The 20297-nt window shown below is 53.1% G+C and overlaps 1 protein-coding gene across 1 annotated transcript in view; it reads left to right on the forward strand.

The window, feature by feature from the left end:
* The first annotated feature begins 42 nt into the window (after positions 1-42).
* The window catches only part of CACNA1S (calcium voltage-gated channel subunit alpha1 S), a 59032-nt gene continuing 38777 nt past the window's right edge, over positions 43-20297 (forward strand). Inside the window, exons 1-7 of the mRNA XM_037496829.1 lie at positions 43-194; positions 1935-2040; positions 15716-15855; positions 17653-17795; positions 17974-18126; positions 18935-19140; positions 20105-20208. Of these exons, the coding sequence (XP_037352726.1) occupies positions 43-194; positions 1935-2040; positions 15716-15855; positions 17653-17795; positions 17974-18126; positions 18935-19140; positions 20105-20208 (1004 nt within the window). The remainder of the gene's footprint in view (positions 195-1934; positions 2041-15715; positions 15856-17652; positions 17796-17973; positions 18127-18934; positions 19141-20104; positions 20209-20297) is intronic.

The raw sequence follows: 20297 nt of genomic DNA on the forward strand, positions 1-20297 counted from the left end.
TGGGGTGGGGGAGTGGGAGAGAGTGAGGCTGCCAGGGAAGCCATGGAGCCATCCTCACCCCAGGATGAGGGTCAGAGGAAGAAACAGCCCAAGAAGCCCGTTCCTGAGATCCTGCCCCGGCCGCCCCGGGCCCTGTTCTGCCTCACCCTGCAGAACCCCCTGAGGAAGGCCTGCATCAGCATCGTGGAATGGAAGTATCCTTTAGGACCCTTGCTGCATGCGGGACCCTTGCTATGATGTGGGAGAGGGAGGTGGGGGTGTCACAGCCCCAAACTTTGGGGGCCAGGAGACTGGATGAGATGGGGTGAGCTGCCCCAGAATGGCATGAGGATCCTTGGGAAAGGGAGTCCTCAACAGCGGTGGGAGGAGGAGGAACTAGTGGGGTTCCTGGGGCCCAAATGGGCGGCAGATGATAGCCTGAGATGCCTCGTGGCCATCTGTGAAAGGCCAAGGGGGTACGTGCGGCTGCTCCCAGGTAGACCCAAATCCACATTATCATGGGGCGTGCTTCAAGATTTTGAAACAGGCTCATTTTGGAATTGGATGGATTTGGGAGAGGGTGATGGTCTCTGTGAGGAAATCCACTCCCTTTGATGGATGGGGTGAAAGTGAAGAGGAAAGTGAGGGCTGGTGAAGGCTTCCACTTGGGGAAATCCTAGCTGGGGATAGAGCTGAGGAGAAATCGCCAGAGTGGGGTGAATGGCTGCAAGGCCCAGGCCAAGCAGCACTGGCTATTTTAGCTCAGACTCACCACCCAGGGGACAGGGACTTGATCCCTTACTATGTTTGCACTGCTCTGGGAGGAAGAATGATGAAAATATGTGGGTTATTTGGGGAAGGGAGGAAGGAGTTGTGGAGAGGAGGGGAGGCCTGTGTCAAGTGAGTAGGGAATATTTGAAATATTTCTGAAGGGTTCTGGAAGTCTGGGCTCCCACCAGCTGTTCTGAAAGAAAAGAGAATGAGAGATAATGGGAAGGTGACAAACAAAAAGCCATGGCCCTGGTTGAGATAGTCTGGGTGGGTGGTCAGTCTGCCCCCCACAGCTGTGCTAGGCCACTTCAGCCTCCTGCTGACCTCCCGCCTGCTGGCCTGGGCAGCAGGCTGTTCCTGTAGGTTGGTGGCTCTTCCTCCTCCATCCTGGGCTCCTTGGGGCTCTTTCTTCCAGGCCTCTGTCCCTGTGGTCCCCTTTTCTTCCCAAACCCTGGAGGTTACTGGGAGGTTTCAATCAAACCCAGCTACCTAATGTGCCTCTCACCCCATCTACCCCACCCTCATCCCCATAACCACTCAAACAAGTCACACCCTCCTCCCTTTCTCTCCCTCAACCCTGTCCACATGGTCCCCACGACCTCTGGTTGGTCATGATGCTCACCAGCAAGCTGGAGAAAAAATGGGCCTAGGTGTCCTCTGGAAAGTGACTGTGGGGGTGGGCCCACCTAGGGGTGTGTGTGAGATGTATGCCTCAGTGTGTGCAGGGCTCTGGGGGCTCCCATCCATCTCATATCCATCCCTTCCTCGGGCTCAGAGATTCTGGTTCCATCTTTCCGTCTCCCTTCCTGGTCCTGTGCTATGGACACCGAACCCAAACCCCCCCTTAGCCTCAGCACCCCTTGCCAGTTCTCTGAGTCAGCCCCCACAGACTCTCTGGTCAAGATCTCAGAAAGTCATAGCTCCCTGGGAGGGGTGGGCTCTGGGCTTCGAGTAGCCCTCAGCCAGGAGTCAGAGCTCCAGAGTTCCCATGCTCCAATGAGGGGGAGCCAGGTCCCCAGCTAGGAGCAGCCATTTCTCTAGCCTGTAAGAGAGCAGGGACTGCACGGCCTGAGCCCGTCAGCCTAGCATGATGGTCATAGTCTTGACTGGCCCTGAGCGCTCTCTTTCCCTAACTGCTGCATATCCCAGGCCTCCTCAAGGGCTCTCCTTAACCCTGGCCCCAGGCCCTTCGAGACCATCATCTTGCTCACCATCTTTGCCAACTGTGTGGCCCTGGCGGTGTACCTGCCTATGCCAGAAGATGACAACAACACCCTGAACCTCGGCCTGGTAAGATAAACTCCCCCATCTCTTGCCCATCTGCAGCCCCAGGCTGGGGCGACACCCCTGGTAGACCCCTGGTAGTGGATGATGGTGGAGCTTCAAGCCCTGGAAGATACAGTCCCCACCTTCCCAACCACCCACAGGTCTGGCCGAGTGGCCCAGTGGGCATTTCAGGGTAAAGCTGCTCATTCTGGATTCTTAACATTATTGGACAAGTGGGGAAACAGGCCTAGTAAGGTCAGCTCACCAGTGATAGAGGCTGAATGATAATTTCCCTTCCCTAGATATAATCCAGAAGGAACATGCTTCTATTGAGCTTGCTTGCCTGGGCCAGTTTGCTCCAGGAGTACTGAGTAGATGTGTTTTAAAGTTCTGAACCACCGTGCCCCAGTCCCCTCACCAGTCTCATGGACAAGGATGCATTCCGTGCTTCCAGAGCTAGAAGGAACTTTTCAGAATCAGGTTGTCCCATCTCCTTTTCTGCTTTATGGGTGAGAGAGCTGAGACATGAAGAGATCAAAGGACTGACTTGCCCAAGAACTAGATGATAATAAACATGCTAACAGTTATTACATGCTTACTGGATGTTGGGCTTTATGCTAAAGCTTTCACATTATTATCTTATTTAACTGTCATAGGAGATAAGTATTTTTATCAGATCTATTATAAGCCAAGGATACTGAGGCTCAGAGAATTTAGGTACCCAGCCCAAGGCCTCCCCACCTCCAGTTTTTGTCATAGGGTCCCAAACTCAGGTCTCTCTGACCAGCCCTTGTAATGGCTGTGTTGCCAACTCGGTGACAGTGTGAGGACTGGGAAAGCCCCCTTAGGAACAGTGGTTTCTGGCATTTACTGCCCAGACCCCTGAGGGGACAGGACAATGGAGCCACCATTTCAACAGGCATTTTCTTCACTGTTACAGCAGGCTGGGAGGGAGGAGGCTGATTAGTGGGTATCCAGGCCTGAAAGAAGGATATTTATCTCTGCCTCTCCTTTCTGTTGGTTTCCATGGGGATCTATCTTGAGTTGGTGAGAAGCTGGGATTCCAAGTGTGTGCTTGGCTCTATTCTGAAAACAACTCTGCGCTCCCACGCGTGGAAGGAGAGTGGGACTGGATACGGGCAGAGCCAGATTATGGGAAAGGCGGTTCCAGAGCCCTGGGTCTTCCCAGAGGCAGGTTTAGTTCTCTGTGTTTGTGAATCTCAGAGAACTCTCTGGATTTCGTATTTCTAGACCTTGGTTCCGTTTCAAGTGCTTAAGAAATTGACCGATTTAGAAAGAAGCTCTGTCTTCCTAAGGTATGAAATGATACCTTAGTGGGTATGAGTCTTCATCTTGAAACAAAATGGCTGCCATCAAAATTTCAAATGGGCCATAAAGGCCAAAAACTAAGCTTTCCTTTAGTTTGTGAGCTGGAGTGAAAAGGCCTTGGATAAGGTTTAGAGCTCATAGAGACAGGACAATGAGTTCTCTGGAAGAGGAAAAGCTGACCAGAAACCTTTCCAAAGCAGCAAATATCACCCTGAAAGTCAGAACAGAATGGGATACAACCAGTGAGGGGTCCTTTACAGTGCAGCCTGGAGAGGGGAGGCAGGCCTGAAAGTCACACAGGCAGCTTCTAGTGGAGGCCTCCTCACTCCCCTTTGCCCATGATATATCATCACCACAAACCCAGCAAGAGGGAAGTGGAAGGGGTCAGAGCAGGCGAGAGGGAGATTAGAGACTTACCTCTCTTTTACACTACTGGCTGTCTGTGGGTACCTGAGGAAGTTAAGGACTTTCCAGGTATCCAAATTAACCCAGAGTTTTTAAGAATGGAGGCCCAAAGATCAATTCTTCATTAACTTCCGCATTCATTTAACAAATATGCACTTTGTACCTATTATATCGCTAGCAATGCTGGGGATATACTTGTGACCCAGATTGATGTAGTTACCATCTTCACAATGTTTAATTAAATCAATGAAATAAGTAATTACAATTTTGCCAATTAAAGAAGTACTTAAACTGAAATGGAAATGTGAGAGGTTTGGGGACACTGATACATACTGGAGGGAAGCTGGTGTCAGGCAGGCTCCCTGAAGGGTGGCATGTAGAGCTGAGACCGGAGGGGTGGGGGCAGGGCCAACTTCCAAGGGTATGTGCTGTGCAGCTGAGGTCTGTGGTAGGAGTGTTCACACTTGGAGTCATTTCATCTTCAACTCTCTGTTTTGGGATAAAGTCCAGTGGGCCGTGGTTCACACAGCAGGAGCTTGGTACCACAGCTCACATGTGGTCCCACCCCCCACCACCTCGCCTCAAAGGCCTGGCTGTCCACTCAGTCACTGGCCCCCTGGCCCCCTGAGCTACCCACCTCGGGGGGTACATGTGCTCTTTGGTGTCTCAGGAAGGGCACAGGGGTGGCTACTTCTACTCTGGGCTGATGCAGGGAGTGACTGCAGGGTCAGCCTCTGGCCCAGTCCCTGTCTGGGTGCTGGTGTCTCCTTGGGGTGTTGCCTGTCCCATGCAGTCCCAGCAGAGGCCTGTGTGAAGGGCAACTTCCCCATCTCTGGCCAGGGCACCTGACATCTGACTGCCAGGTAGGGGGTGTGTTGGCGGGGATATTTAGGGGGCTGTGCCTGTACAGGGCCAGAGGGGGAGAAGAAGTCACCTGGGAGTGTCTGCACTGGCCCTGCACATACACTGGCAATGTCCAAGACCAGGACAGGTGCTGGACAAAGGGACTGAGGCAGGAAGGCAAAGCTTTATGTTTTAGTCCCCTTATTGGCACTTACTTCCTACTTTTTGAAGGAGGGGCCCCACATTTTCATTGGCCCTGAACCTTGATGATGATGAAATAGTGGGTCCTGGATGAGGGGCTCGGGCATAAAGGAGAGAAGCCGGACAGGAGGAGGGTCCTCACTGAGGGAGCCGTGTGGGCAATGGGCTGGAGGCAGAGGCAGGAGGTGGTGTGGGGCTTAGAAACACCCCAAGTGTGGATGGGAGGAGCCCCCTGGGTGGGAAGCAGGGAAAGGGCTGCTGAGGACCCTGGAGTCACTTGGGCAGAAAATGGGGGAGATGGGCCCCAGACCCTGGGCATGGTGACCTGGGTCCAGGGGTGAGGGGGACAGACACTTAGGAGACAACTCCAGGGGACCTGGTGATGGCTGGATGTGGGGACAGAGATGTGGGGGAGGGAAGAGCAGGCTGGGGGTAGAGGAGGCACCAGTGAGTCCGCCTCCAGACAAGTCAACACACAGGCGCCATGTCCGCCGGGCAGCTGGATGTGCAAGGCTGCTTGTGGTGCAGGAGGAGTTTCTCACTTTGGGGGATGCCAGACTGACTAGCGTGGGACAAGGGTGGGGGATTTGGGGGGGAAAGAAAGGCTTCCTATTGTTGCCTAGTATACAAACACAGTTGGGGGCAGCAGCACCCCCAATCATGGGCGGAGCCCTGACACCCGTTGTGAGAACTGGCTCCCTGAAGTCCTGGTGTCCCTGCCAGGAGCTTCTCCCTGCTCTCCATCTCCTCCACTCCCAGATTTCTTAAGGCTTATGGCAGGAGCTGGGGTACCCCTCTGACTTAGCAGGAAAGACTGGGGTCCTTCCTATGAGAGAGGAGGAAACAGGGGTCCAGAGGACAAGGAATTCCTTAGGGGCCCGGTGACCAGAAGATGGCAAGAAAAGACTCCGGCACTGACATGCTGGCGGCTCTGAGGCATCGCGGTGGGCAGAGACAGCGGGCTTGAAGCCAGCCGGGGGGAGGATCAGGACTGTGGTGCAAGGGAGCCCCGGGCCTCATTGAACCCAGGCACAGAACTGGTTAGGCCCGGCGCAGGCGCAGTGGGCTGTCAAAGCAACCCATTTCGAGCCTGTGCCCAATAATCAGTAATTTTGCTGTTCTGAGTGGGTTCCCTCAGGAATGGTGACGTCCGCGAGGTCCCCTTGAATTCAGTCAGGGAGTGGGACTTGGAGGGGCAGAGCAGCCCCTGTGCTGGGATGCCAGCGTGGCTCCTGAACCTCAGTAGAGGAGAGAGGAGGATGCCCATCTCTGCTTCCCTGGGGAGTGGCACAGTGGGGACCCCATGGGAGCTCCCGACCCCTCACTGTCATCCTGCTGTCTCCAGTTGGCAGCTGCCTGCCCAGGCCCGAAGGGACACTCCGCACACCCGCCTAGCCCCGAGGCTGCCTCTGTTCGCCCAAGAGAAAAGCTGGTCTTAGACTGGAGAGCTCATGCCTGATTAGACCACACCTCAGAATTTTCCAAGGGAGTAGAGGCTGGGGGACAAAGGTAACGAAGGGGCCCACCTTCCCAGAGAAGCAGGAGGATGGAATTGACAGAACCGAAAGGGCCCCCAGGAAGGGCAGTGAGATGTCTAAGGGTAGCTGAAGGCCGAGACAAGAACCCCAGCCCAGAAGGAGACCCTGCAAAACCAGCTCTGGCCCTCCAAGTCCCACTTTTCCCGGAGGTCTGAAGTAGCCCCCCCTCCCTGACTGAATTCAAGGGGACCTCGCGGACGTCACCATTCCTGAGGGAACCCACTCAGAACAGCAAAATTACTAATTATTGGGCACAGGCTCAAAATGGGTTGCTACATCACCTCCTTTCACCCTCAGAATGATCCTGGTGAAAATATGATTTTCAAAAAGTGAAAACTTGATTTACAATATAGAAAGAACATGCTAAAAAATAATGTAAGTGATAAGCAAAAAAGAAGGTCAAGTTGGCTCAGAGAAACAGAAGGCACATATGATTGGTGAAAAACCAAGCTGGCTGGTGCCCTGAGGGGCATGAAAAGCTGTGACTTTGGGGGCATCTTTTCTCTCAAGGAAGAACCATTGCCTCTCTCCAGGGCCGAACACTGAGCATTAAGCAAAGGTCAGTCCCCTAGGTCAGGGGTTGGGGGAGGCGGGAGGGAGCAGACAGTTGGCAAAGTCTGGAAATTGGCAGGAGCAAGTGCAGTGCCTGCACTCATGGGTGGAGACCAGGGCTGCCGCTGAGCAACCTGCAGTACCCAGCATGGCCCCTCATGCCCACCAAGAATGCTCCGGCCTGAAATGTGAATAGGACTGAGGCCGAGAAATCCCGCCTCAGATAACAGACCCAGCCTGTTATAAAATGCTCCGATGTGATATTTCAAGGACATGGCACCATCCTTTTGCCTTATTTCCAAGTTCTGGATGACTTTTAGTGACACTCCGGTCAAGCAGGCTTTGTTCCTGGTGGGAGGAGTAGACAGAGGGGCTGAGGACAGGATTCTGCCTTTTAGCCCCTCCCACGTCAGCAGACTGGGCCAGGCCCCAAGTACATTCCTGGGGTTCAGGTTGCTGAGCAGTCCTCCGGGCCACAGCCTAAGCCTCTGGCATCCAAGGCAGTTGTCTTTTTATAGGGTCCGGAATGTCCCGCGACGTTGCACCCGCCAGCCCCACTCCCACCTCCCCATCTGTGGAGGCTCAGGCCTCAGATACAGACTGGCTGTGGTCTGGCCCTTCAGCGATTCATAGAAAGAACATGCTTAAAAATAATGTAAATGATAAGCAAAAAGAAGGTCAAGCAAAAAATCAGGGTCCACTGGACCTGGGTCTAGTGAAGTGAAATGAAAACCTGGTGTTCAGCCCCGTCAGAGCCTGCCCTCTCTCACCCAGAGCCTGAGCTCCCCTTCTGGGGGACTTAGCATTCCCCACCACCAGTCTGCACCCCTCATGCCAGAGCAAGGGGCTGTGGACACTGAGACAGTGAGGAATGAAAGCTTTTGAAGAAGAAGCCCTGGGCATGTTGTCCAAGTTGTAAGTTTTGGTTGGGGGGTGATAGGAAGCACAAGGCTTTCAAGTCAGACAGACCTCCCTTCAAGATGGACTCTGCTTGGAGCTCCCCAAAGTCCCTAAGCCCTGATACCTCATCTGAGACAAGGGACCACAGCGCTGCCCTTCCAGAATGTTATACCAATGAGGGCAAGGTCATGGCCCACCTGGCACATGCAATCACCCACTAAGGATCCATCCATTCCTCCTGTGCCCTCCAGCCCACTGCCAAAGTCCAGTATCCAGCCCTGGAGAGGGCGGAAGGGGTAAGGCAGGAGGGAATAAGCCCGCCCATGTGTCCAGGTGCCTTTTCCTCCTTCCTCAGCACGGTGGAGTGGTTCAGACCACGGCGCCTGCAATCAGACTGTCTGGATTCACTTTGTGCCTCTGCTCTAGGCTGTGTGAGCCCAAGGAAATGACTTAACTCCTCTGTGCTTCCGTTTCCTCATCTGTAAAATGAGGGTAAAAGTACCTTCTTGATTGGGTTTCTGTGAAGATTAACTATAGGTGTGTGGCTAGGATAGGGCCTGACCCCTGAGTGGGTGCTTAGAAGACCTTTACCGTTATTAATATTACCCCAGACAGGTCTAGTCTCCCACCCTCTCCAAGGGTGGATGCTCCAAGGAGCACCCTGTTAACCCCTCACCCCTCTTCACTAAGACCCTCAGGGGCAGAGTCCTCCTGTTTCTTTAGCTTCAGTGCTCCACTTGTCTAGAAGGCTGACATGACTTGGGTTCTCTGGTGTGGGAAGAAGAGGGGCCCAGATCCCGGGGTGGGAGGCAGGATGGCAGGAAAGCCCCGCTCGCATCACGTCTATTTGGGTGAGAGTTCATCAAGCTAAATATAGCCAGTTTCCTCACTCCCCAGTGGGTCATTTTCCAAACTAGGGTCTGAGGTGGTCGTGGTGATGCCAGCACTCTGGACACCACGAGAACAACGGTGAGGCCATAGGCCCTCAGGCTGCCCTCCAGCAGAGCTGTGGCCTCAGTCAGCAGCCGGGGCACCTCATAGCCTTGGGACCCCCACTTTCCCTGTCTGAGCTCCACTTTCCTCATCTGCAAAACAGGAGAAATGGTGTAACAGGCTGAACTTCCATCTAAGCTGAGGAGCTCAAGAAACATGTTTTATCTAAATTCCAACTTTATTTGGATTCTGAACTCAGACCCCTCTGGGGTGGTATTCCTGGTGCCCTCTGTCGTCCTGCCTGCCCTGGGGTTGTACCCAGATCTCAGGAAGTGCCAAGGAGCAAGGGTCACAGCCTCTGCCCCCTGGTTGAGGCCTTATTATTCTAGTTGCATGGCTGAATGTTTGGGTCTAGGAGGAAGACAATTTTTGGTATCATAGAATTATACTGTGACACTACCCAGTTCTTGCTGGGAGGCCTCAATAGCAGAGTCTTGCTATTTATTTAGTCATAGTGAACAAGTATGATTGATTATGTGACAATGGCAGGAGAAGCAGTGTCCAGGGGAAATAAAGGGTAATCAGCTTCATGGGGAACAGGAAGGGACATGTTGTATACAGGGAGAACTTCCTGTGCAGGTGCTTGGTATAATTTCCGAGCTACTCCCAGACTGTCTTGGACCCTGACCACATAATCAGTCAATGGCTACCTGGGTATCCCCGGCCACCTCATGGTGTGGGCCATTGTCTCAAGGCAGTCATGTGGGAGGGATTTATCCAAGCCTTTCCCACACACAGGTGCACAGAGAGACCATGCGCACACAGGTACAGAGGCCTTAGGTGGAAAAGAGGCCACACCCATGTAGTGAGGGGCTTGTGAGGATGCCTAGCAGGTGGGGTTAGGATGTGGCAGTAGACCAGTAGACCCTCTGGTTCCTCTGTGGGTCCTCCTCACACCAGTCTGTTATGACTCTTTCGGTGGACTCTAGATTCCAGTGTCTCCTAGGAGGGCTGCTAGGGCTGGGAAGACTAGAGTCCAGTCCAGTCCACCTATAGGCTACAATGCTTGGGGCAGGGATGTGGGAGAAGAGGGTCTGGGACAGCAACCTCCATGGTCCCAGCCAGGAGACTGAGGCTGGACAAGTTCCTTTGGAGGGAAGCCCAGCCAGCTCCCACCTTCCCACAAAGCCCAGGGTGGGAAGAGCAGCTGTGTCAAGATTGGCTGACTCTTGGCGATGATGACATGGCCTGCAAACCAGTCGTGGGGGGTGAGGAGAGTGTGTCTGAGCCCTGCTGTTACCAGCACTGGACTTTGGGAGTGGCCAGCCCCACTGCCCCCAGAGCAGGTACAAGGTCAGGTCATACTCCAGGCCTAGCTCTGACCAAATGTGGCCCTAGGGATTCCCAGTTAGAGGCTGTCTGTGGAGGGACAAGAACTCTCTGGAAGGGACCTTTGGTCCTCAAGACCCTTGTTAGGAGTGGTGACGATCTCTAAACTCACAAAGGCAGGTAGGCTGTGGGCCTCTTTGAGGTCAGGATGGTTGGGGGGCAGGGCAGGCACTTCCGCCCTGCTCTGGGGTCTAGAGCCCCTTCAGACCTCAAGGCTACCCCTATATCACCACTGGAGTAAGTTCTAAGGTGTATGTGTTCGAGGGTCCCCACACAAAAACGTTCTCAGCTGAGCATCCTACAGTTCACCTCAGTTCTGACACTGCTTAACTGGAGAGAGCCAAAGGCCACAGGTGACGGCCTCAGTCCTACAAGCCTGTTCCCCAGCCCCAGCCCCCTTCAGGCTCAGACACCAGGTGGCTGGCTATATACGGAGGTTCCTGCAATCCCATCCTTGGCTTTGCTTAATCTAGAATGGCTCTCAGAACTCAGAAATATTTTATTGACTAGACTATCATCTTATCATAAAGGCATGTAACCCAGGAGTGGTCAGGTGGAAGAGATGCAGAGAGCAGGTCTGGGGAAAGGGCAGGGAGCACCCATATTCTCTCGGGCCCGGTGAACCACTGTTCCCAGACCCCACATGCTCACCAACCAGGAAGCCCTCCGAACCCACCTTTTGGGTTTTATGCAGGGTTCATTTTATGGGCACGTCTGATTAAATCTTTGATGTGTGGACTCATTGAAGACTGAGCTCAGTCACCAGCTTATCCCTCCTGGAGGCTGGGGGTGAGGGGAAGGGGTGGAACTAAAAGTTCCACCCTCTAATCACAAGATTGGCTCCTCTGGTGACAGCCCCTATCATTAGGTGACATTAGGTGACAGGTGTCGTAGGGACAGTCCCAATGTCGCCTCATTAACATAACAAAAGACTCCTTCATGGCACTCATCACGTAGAAAATTTCAAGGGTGTTAGCTCTGTGCCTGAACTGAGAACAAAGACCAAATGTATTTATTTCTTATTATTAATCAAACTGTCACAACCTGCCTTTGAATGATGCTGCAGCAGAGATGACAATGTTCTGTTGTTTATTCATTCAATAAACATTCCTCGAGCACCTACTAGGTGCCAGGCCACATGGTATGCTTTAGAGCAGAGCTTCTAGGATGATCTGGAAAGATCAGTCTGTTGATTTTCATTTCCAGTCTGCTGAGACTGTGGGTGATCATTCTGCCAGGGACCACCACACAACTCACGTCAATGGGACTCACCAAGTGTCTTCAACAAGCCCAAATCCATTCATTGTCCCCTGTGTGATTGGAAGCTGCGCAAATTGCTCTAACACTTTCATAGTGCTTATTCCCAGTGTCTGTGCTTGTCTCCTCTTGGTGGTGGTCACGACAGTTCACAGAGCGGTGCCCCACTGTCCCCAACCCCCAGCCCGCACCTCGAATAGCTGGGAGCTGGGACCCTCACTCATCCACCCAATCACAAACGTCACGGAGCAGAGGCCTCCATAGGTGCAGGGGACACAGCAGCTCTTGCAGGCCTATTCAGGTCAGGAGAGATGGTTAAAAGAAACATACAGCATGCTGCGTGGTGAGCACTGCTAAAGGAAGAATAAAGCCAGGGGAGAACACAAACAAGGGAGGGCTGAAGACAAGGGTGGGGGCCCATCCACACGGTGACCTTAGAGTCAGGATCTGAAAGAGAGAAGAGAGCGAGCTGTGTGGACATCTGGGGAGGACACTCTAGGCAATGGAACAAGAGCCTTGAACCAGATATATTTCCAGTTGGGTATGGGGGGAGACACACCCCCTGGGGAAGAATCAGAATCGGGGTAAGGGGAGTTCAACCTCAAAACCTCCTCACCCACCACAACAGCGACTCAGACGCCTTCTTTGGAGCATGACTCTGCCCCCACTGCCAAATAACACTGCCGCGGGGCACATGGCACATCCCTGCCCCTGCCCCCCACCCCATCCCTGAGGCAGGGAACCAGGAAGAAGGCCCACAAGTGGGAGCCACTCTGAGGGGACGCGGTCTCAAGGAGGCTTTGTTCTGGCGAAAGGCAGTGAAGAGCAGCAGCATGGTGTGACGGGCGACCAAGCAGATGCTCCCCACAGGGTCTCCCAGAGGAGATGATAAGCGTGGAGCCCCTGGGCAGAAGGGCAGCTGTGGACAAAGGCATGGAGGCCAGGGCACAGGAGAGATGAGGCAGTCATTCCCATGCCTGGTAGGGCAGCCAACAGGTCATCGGGGAAGCCAGGGTTTCGGTGAGGGTCATGGAGGCCCTTGCAAGCTATGGAGCCATCTGGATTTTATCTGGTAGGTAGCACGGAGCCATTGCAGAACTGCCCCAAAGGAGGTGGTCAGAGCACAGACTGCAGACAAGAGGGACAAGCAAGGGCAGCACAGTGATGAGGCTGAGGAGGGTGGACTCAGGAGGTTTTCAGGGGCATCTGCTATGTGCCAGGCAACAGGATGGGCTTTAGAGCAAAACTTCTAGGATGATCTGGAAAGACCACTCTGTTGATTTTCATTTCCAGTCTGCTGCGGACTGTGGGTGGACTCCAGACTTCAGGAGTAGAAAGGCCCAAACTTGGTGGCGCTGGGGCCCAGGGGAGGGCACTGGAGGAGTCCAGCAAGGCCCTGGGTTTCTGGCTCAGGTGACTCAGTGCCCTCAGCTGGACAGAGAAACATGCAGAAGAGCAGGTTCAGGACAAGAGCAGTTTCAGGTTGGAATGTGAGTCTGAGATTGGCAGAAGCAAGCCCTGGTGAGCCACCTGCAGACGTGGACTCAGACAGGGACTTTGGACACCGATGGCACACAAAAGAAACCAACAACGCACAACAGAAACTAGTAGAACACAACTGAGGCCAGCAGAACAAGATTCTGCCAGAAAGCAGTTGTCTCAGAAGGCCCAGGTTTCCAGTGAGAAAGCCGTGAGGCACTGCGCATTTGGAATGGGCCAGGAAGTAGACATGTCTGTGCAGGATGTCATTTAACCCTCAAGACAGCTCTTCGTGGCTTTATCTATTTTACAAATGAGAAAACTGAGGTTCATGGAGGCTCAGGAACGTGTCCCAAGAAACAGCTGGTGGGAACTGCCACGCCACACACCTACCGCCTCCCCAGCTGATGGGCGACTCTGCGGGGAGCTGCAGGGACCTGGGATGTTGTGGGAAGGCTGATAACTTTGATCTTGGAGAGAGCCTTGCTTTGCCCAGTGCATCCATCGAGCATTTAACAAAAACCGTGGAATGAATGTCCCTTTTCCCTCTGAAGGCCTGAGCTCAGGCTAGAGGGGCATCAGCAATGGGACATTGTTGATCCAGTGTCACAGAGGGCCATCTCTTGGCTGAGGGCGAGGGTCAAGTGTACACAGGGCCTCAATGGGGGTGTCCAGGCACCCAGAATCGGGCTGGGAGACTGTGTGGGGACAACTGGGGCTTGGAGCTCTCAGGCTGTGGAACCTGGGTGACCCCGTCTGAGGTCCTGGCCTGGGCAAGCTTGCTTGGGGCCAGGAGGCAGCGGGACAGGCAGTGGCAGGTGCAAGCGCCTCTCCTGGTGCAGGCTGGCTGCCTGGCCTGTGAGCGCTGCAACTATTTTGGGCCCTGTTTTCCCTCCCTTCAACCCTACTTCTCCATTTGTCCCCCTGGGCTGCAGCTACCTGAAAATGTAAATACTGACTCAACCTCACTCTCCACCCTTCCCTTTCCCCTCAGTGGGGTGCCTGGCTCCCAGGAAGCATACTCTGAGGAGGAATGCAACCCTTTACCCACTCCAGGGTGCCCCCAATGTGCTCTCAACAGGGAGGGAGGGTGCCCAGACCATGAAGTGGGTTTCTCGTGGATTCCCACAAATGTTAAGCACAATCCCTTTCAGTAGAATGGCTCAACTTTGCATTTTAATCACGCACTGTTGTTCTCTGGAAAAAGAAAGCTTTAGGATTATAAATGGGTATGAAGAATTAGGGGTGAGGTTAAGGATTGCCTGTTTGCCTCTCTATATAGAAGGGAAAATTGTACTTTCAGGAAAATTTTCTAAATAACACATTAGGAGGGTTCTGGGCCCACATCCATATTGACAAGCCTTTTGGAGGCCTCGTCCCTTGCTTCACACATTTGCCCACTTGGAAGTAAAAATGAATTCTCTTCCAAATCATTAATGGGGTGGCCAGTTCCCCAATCTAGCTCCACCCAGAATAAAGGAAGTGTGACCCTATCATCTGAGTTCTGCCTCCATAGTGAGCTGGGGGCCTGCTTTCCTGGGGTGCCCTCTGGGGGCCTGATTTCTTGGAGTGCCCTCTGGTGATTATTGGTAACGGGGGAGGGGGTGGACTATGGGGCACAGAGCCCCTATTGCTCAGCTCTAGAGGTGCCAAATTCTAGATATGCAGTTGACCCTTGAACAACATGGGGGTTAGGGCCACTGACCCGCCCCGCGCCAGTCAAAAATCCACCTATAACATTTGACTCCTCCCAAACTTACTACTAATAGTCTGTTGATGATAGGAAGTCTTACTATTATGTGTCAATTAACATATATTTTGTATGTTATATGTGTTATCCACCTTAGTGTTACAATGAAGTAAACTGGAGAAAATGTTACTAAGAAAATCATAAAAAAGAAAATGCTTTTACAGTTCCAGACATGGGCTCCCTGGGGACACTGGGCTTGTCTGGGGAGTGGGTGAGATCTCAAGCCAGGCTGCAGAAGTCTGGGGTCCTGGAAGAAGGGGCCTGCTTTCTCAGTTAGAAATGCTCCCTCCTGGGCCCAGAGAAAGAGAAGGGGTGACCGAGCCAAGGATGGGGGTATGTGAGAGGATCCAGCTACAGGGGAAGGACTTGAGTGAGTCAGCAAGGCCTTCTGTGGGGTGGGGCTGAGCTGGAACTCTTTCCTGCAAGGGCACCCCTATACAAACTGCACCCCAGGTCCCCCTCACCCTCCGTCTCAGTGCCTATGCCTTTTAAGTGGCTGCCTGCAAGCGATCAGGGTGGGCAGGAGAGGTCACGGAAAAATGAATTAAAGGCAAGACCCTGATCAGTCACGTGGAGTTCTGAGAAATATTCCCCCCACCTCCTACATCAGCCCTCAGGGTGGTGGGAGAGGAAAGATGCCCCAGCAGAAACCGCCTGGTGACCTTCATTTGGGGGGCTGCTAGGGCCATTTATTTACTCATCCAATTCAAGGCCTTGGAAGTAGAATAATGAAAAAAATCCCCCGTACTTCATGGAGTTTATATTCTAGTGTGTAAGATAGAAAATGAACAAGATCGAAATACATACGGTATTTTTAGCTAGGGATAAGTGCTAAGAACACAAATAAATCAGGGAAAAGGACAGCTTGGGAGTTGGCTCAAACTGTACTTGAGTCACCAGGGAAGGCCTCAGTGAGGGATGACTTTTGCAGGAACTGAGAGAGATAGCAATGTGGACATGTGTGGTGGAAGGTGGGGATGGAGGAATCCCATGCATAGGAACAGCAAGTGCAAAGGTCCTGAGGCAGGCATGGCTAGGAACAGTGTGCCTTGAAGGAGAGAGCAGGGTGAACAGGCTGCACTGGAATACATAAGACAGGCGGGTGACCACCTTGCTCCCACAGGAGAAACTGGAGTATTTCTTCCTCATCGTCTTCTCCATTGAGGCTGCAATGAAGATCATTGCCTATGGCTTCCTGTTCCACCAAGATGCCTACCTGCGCAGTGGCTGGAACGTGCTGGACTTCATCATTGTCTTCCTGGGGTGAGGCCCAACGTGGGGAGGGGGTTCTGAAGTCACAGGGGTTCTCTGAAGACCCCATGCCTACCATCCCCACCAGCATTCTGAAGGCAAGACGGACCCCCAGCCTTGTGGTCTATGGCTATGGAGCCACCTCTGCCCAGCGCCAGCCACTGCAGGGGTGCAGCTGGTGTTGGTGGAGGGTGAACGCTGCCCACACTGGCAGGTCACACACCCCATCGTCAGCGAGGCACTCTAAGTTCCTCTATTCTTTTCACATCAAGCAAAAGTGGAAGCCATGTATGTGGTTACAGTGGCCCATTGTTTCTGGCTGTTCATAAGTCTCTGAACTTTTACCAATTATTTATTTATTCCATGGCCCTCTATTGAGCACATGTTATTAGGTATACAAAAATGCAGAGTCAGCAATTTGTATTAGTTCGCTCAGGCCGCCATAACAAAATCCCACACACGGAGGTCTCAATGGCAGACATTCATTTCCTCACAGTTTGGAAGCTGGAAATCGGGATAAGGTATTGCATCAGGGAGCTGGTCTCCAGAAGGTCTCTCTCATGGGCTGGCAGATGGCCAACTTCTCCTGTGTCCTCCCGTTGCCTTTCCTCTGTGCACACCTGGTGTCTCTTTGGGCGTTCAAATTTCCTCTTCTTCTAAGGACACCAGTCCTATTGAATATTAGGGCTCACCGTAAGTCTTATTTATGTAATCACCTCTTTAAAGGCCCTGTCTCCAAAACAGTTGAGGTACTGAGGGTTAGGGCTTCGGCATATGAATTTGAGGAGGGGGTGGGACACAATTCAGTCTATAACATAACCTGCAGTCACCGCCATCTTAACATAAGAGCAGCATTTATTTAGCACTTTGTGTGCTTTACATAGGACGTCTCATTCAATGACCCCTGAAGTGCTCTTATTTTCACCATTCAAGGAAATTAAGGCTCAGAAAAGCCAAGCCACTGGCCCAGGGTCACACAGCAAACCAGCAGCTGGGCCGGGATCCACACCAAGGCAGTTCTGCCTCAGCAGCTAGCGTCACCACTCTGCTTCCTGCCATTCAATAAGCACTCTGTGGATTATCTGCTCATTAGCCAGGCTGCTTGAGGCACAACAGAGGGAACAGAAGTCTGTGAATTAGCCTCTGCTCTCAGTGAACTATGGTCTGGTCCAGCGAGTGTGACTGCGCTCTGTCTCACAGCCCAGAGCACAATGTGCTCTGTTCTTCTGCTTAACAGAGTGAGAAAATAATGCTCGCCTCACATCCATCACCAGGCAGTGTGTCCCAGTGTTCAGCTGTCAAAAGAAGGATTCAGAAGGAAGAGGGTTTGGGGTGGATTTCAAAGGGTAATGAAAATCCGAGTAAATTGATAGAGGAGGAGATGAGCAGGAAAAAAACTATCAGATGCAAGAAAAGTCACTATCAGATGCAGCGTGCAGGGACCCGTGGCCAAGACGGCCCACTGAGCAGGGGCTGCTGGTAGCCTTCAGCCCACATGGGGTCTCCTCAGTCCCTGGGCCGGGGACTGGACATGCCTGTAGCACTGGACCTCCATCCCCTCCAGTTCCCAAAGTGGATCCTAAGCAGATCCAATATTCTCTTCCCTGAGTCTGAGCTTGGCCTCAGAATCCTTTCTAACGCATTCTGCAGACCAGCGTTACCAAGTCGTGCGTTAGCAGCCGATGGAGCGCGTTTGTCATCTCTCCTCTAGCCCGTCCCCTGAGTGCAGGCAGGACACAGGGTCCCAGACCACTGGGACAGTGGCTTGCCTGACAGCTGGGGCCTCCTCTCTCCTCTTCTCCACTCTAGGGTCTTCACCGTGATTCTGGAACAGGTTAACGTCATCCAAAGCCACACAGCCCCACTGAGCAACAAAGGAGCTGGTCTGGATGTCAAGGCCCTGAGAGCCTTCCGTGTGCTCAGACCCCTCCGGCTGGTGTCGGGGGTGCCCAGTGGGTGGCAGTGCCCCAGAAGATCCCCTCCCTCCCTGCCCAACCCGTTCCCTTGCCCAGCTCTGGGTCCCCCTTCTACCTTGGTGTCCCAGAGGCTTCCCAAGGGCTGTCGAGAGGGAGGGCTGTGAGACCAAGAAGGGAGGTGACACCCCATTTCTCCTCCCCACCCTTGCTACAGGCCTGCAGGTGGTCCTCAACTCCATCTTCAAGGCCATGCTCCCCTTGTTCCACATCGCTCTGCTTGTCCTCTTCATGGTTATCATTTATGCCATCATCGGGCTGGAGCTCTTCAAGGGCAAAATGCACAAGACCTGCTACTTCATTGGCACAGGTGAGCCCCTGGGGGCTGAGGACGGTCCTGGACAGCCAAAAGGGGGTTACCAGCCTCAGGACTAAGTTACTGCTTCCCACACCTGTTGACCTTGGGAATAGTTTCTCCAGGACAGGGACTGGAGGAAGGACAGTCCTGCCGGCTCAGCAGCCAGGGGTGGGCCAGGGCCTGGGCCGTGGCTTGTTTGGAACTAGACCCCCCGTCCATAATTGCTGTCTATGGGCTGTCTGGGCCAGCTGTGGGTTAAGCTGCAGGCTCAAGATAAAACTGAATTTCTTGTTCTACTTTCCCCTGTGGCTCTAGTTTAGCTTGAGTCTGGAATCCATAGAATCAGATTGAAATTCAATAACTAGGGACCTCAAGAAAGCCCCCAAGAACTAAAGGGATCATTTGTAAGGTTGGCAGAGGTAACCCACCTCGAGCCCCGATGGACTTCAGTTAAGCTTTCAAAACTGGTAGTTCTCAAACTGTTGGTTCTCTGGGCCCCTTTGCACTCATAAAGACCATTGAGGAATTTTTATTGACATGGGTTTACCCATTGGTGTTAATAGCATTCACGGTGAACAATGAGCATGACATGTTAATTTGGGAATTCACCGTAAGAGGACAGTGATGAGCCCCCTGTATGTGGGGTGCATGTAGGGTGCATGTAGGGTGCATGTGGGGTGCAAGCAGCCCTTGCATCTCCCACGGAGTGTGTCCCTAGACTTGTTACTAACAGATTTTAAACTGCTGTTGACCCCTTTCCTCCCATTACCTCCTCCTCCTACGATCTGATGCTCACACTCATGCCGTTGTCCACCTCCAGACATCGTGGCCACAGTGGAAAACGAGAAGCCCTCGCCCTGCGCCCGGACAGGCTCAGGGCGCCCATGCACCATCAACGGCAGCGAGTGCCGGGGTGGCTGGCCGGGGCCCAACCACGGCATCACCCACTTCGACAACTTCGGCTTCTCTATGCTCACCGTGTACCAGTGCATCACCATGGAGGGCTGGACCGACGTGCTGTACTGGGTGGGTCCCGGGCCCTGGTCTGGTCAGAGGAGCGGGGGTGTGGGCCTGCCAGTCCCTGTCCACGCTCCTTCTCACCTGCCCAGGGAAATGCACACCTTCTCATCCCCAGGTGTGTCCTGGTGCCTTTGGGCAGTCCCCAAGGCACATCCTGCTCTCCAGATGGGAGTGGGGTACAGGGCCAGGGGCTCTGAGGGTTCTGCTCTCAATCCCTCACTTTTCCTTAAGCCTGACTATGAACAACTCATTCCTGATAGTCTAGAATCTCAGATTTCACAAGAGATGAAGGGCCTGAGGAAATCTCTCATTGAGCCTCTCTTCTGGCCACTGGGCAAGGCCACTTTCCAGTCTCAGTATTATCAGATGACAGTTCCTAGTGTGTGAAATTAACACGGTGGCACTACCTGTGTTGCAGGGTCACTGTGATATTACCACAAGGTAACATGCCTTTGGAGGAGAAATTGTAAAACCGTCAAATACTTTGCAAATAGAAAGGGTTCTTGTGAACAGTTCTCATAAATTCATATGGGCAGCAACTTCACATCATTATCCTGGTTATAGGGACAGGCTGATGTGAGGCGACTCGTCTAGGGTCAAAGAGGTTGTTCAGGAAGGGCCTGGTCCAGTTCAGGCCAAAACTTTTAAGTGTTTCTTCTATTTTGAAAAATGTTGGTTGTAAAGAAACCAAATGGAGATAGCATCCCTGGGGCAGTCAACCCAGAGAGGTGGACGTTTGCAGGGAGAAATGAGTCTCTCTTGCCTGGGCCAGGTCAACAGTCAGCAACGCAGCCTTGGGGGACGCTGCTTGCTCTGAGCCTGGGGCCTCAGGCCAGCACAGGTGGCCTGGCTGGGCCCAGAGGGCCTCACCCCTTGTTCCCCAGAGTTGGACAGAGTTGGAGTGGGTCAACTCAGGAGGGGCACCTAAGCCTTCACTAGGAGATGGGACTCACACCTCTGTGCCCACCAGGTGAATGATGCCATCGGGAACGAGTGGCCCTGGATCTATTTTGTCACCTTGATTCTGCTGGGATCCTTCTTCATCCTCAACCTGGTCCTGGGTGTCCTGAGTGGGTAAGGAAGCTCAAAAGCAGCTGGAAGAGAGAGAAGAAAGAGAGGGAGAGGAGGAGCAGGACAGGGTCGGAATCTCTGCGATACCTTTA

The sequence above is a fragment of the Talpa occidentalis genome, unplaced genomic scaffold (genome assembly GCF_014898055.3).
Source record: "Talpa occidentalis isolate TD23 unplaced genomic scaffold, MPIMG_talOcc4v2.1 talOcc4.8, whole genome shotgun sequence".
Taxonomy (NCBI): Eukaryota; Metazoa; Chordata; class Mammalia; order Eulipotyphla; family Talpidae; genus Talpa; species Talpa occidentalis.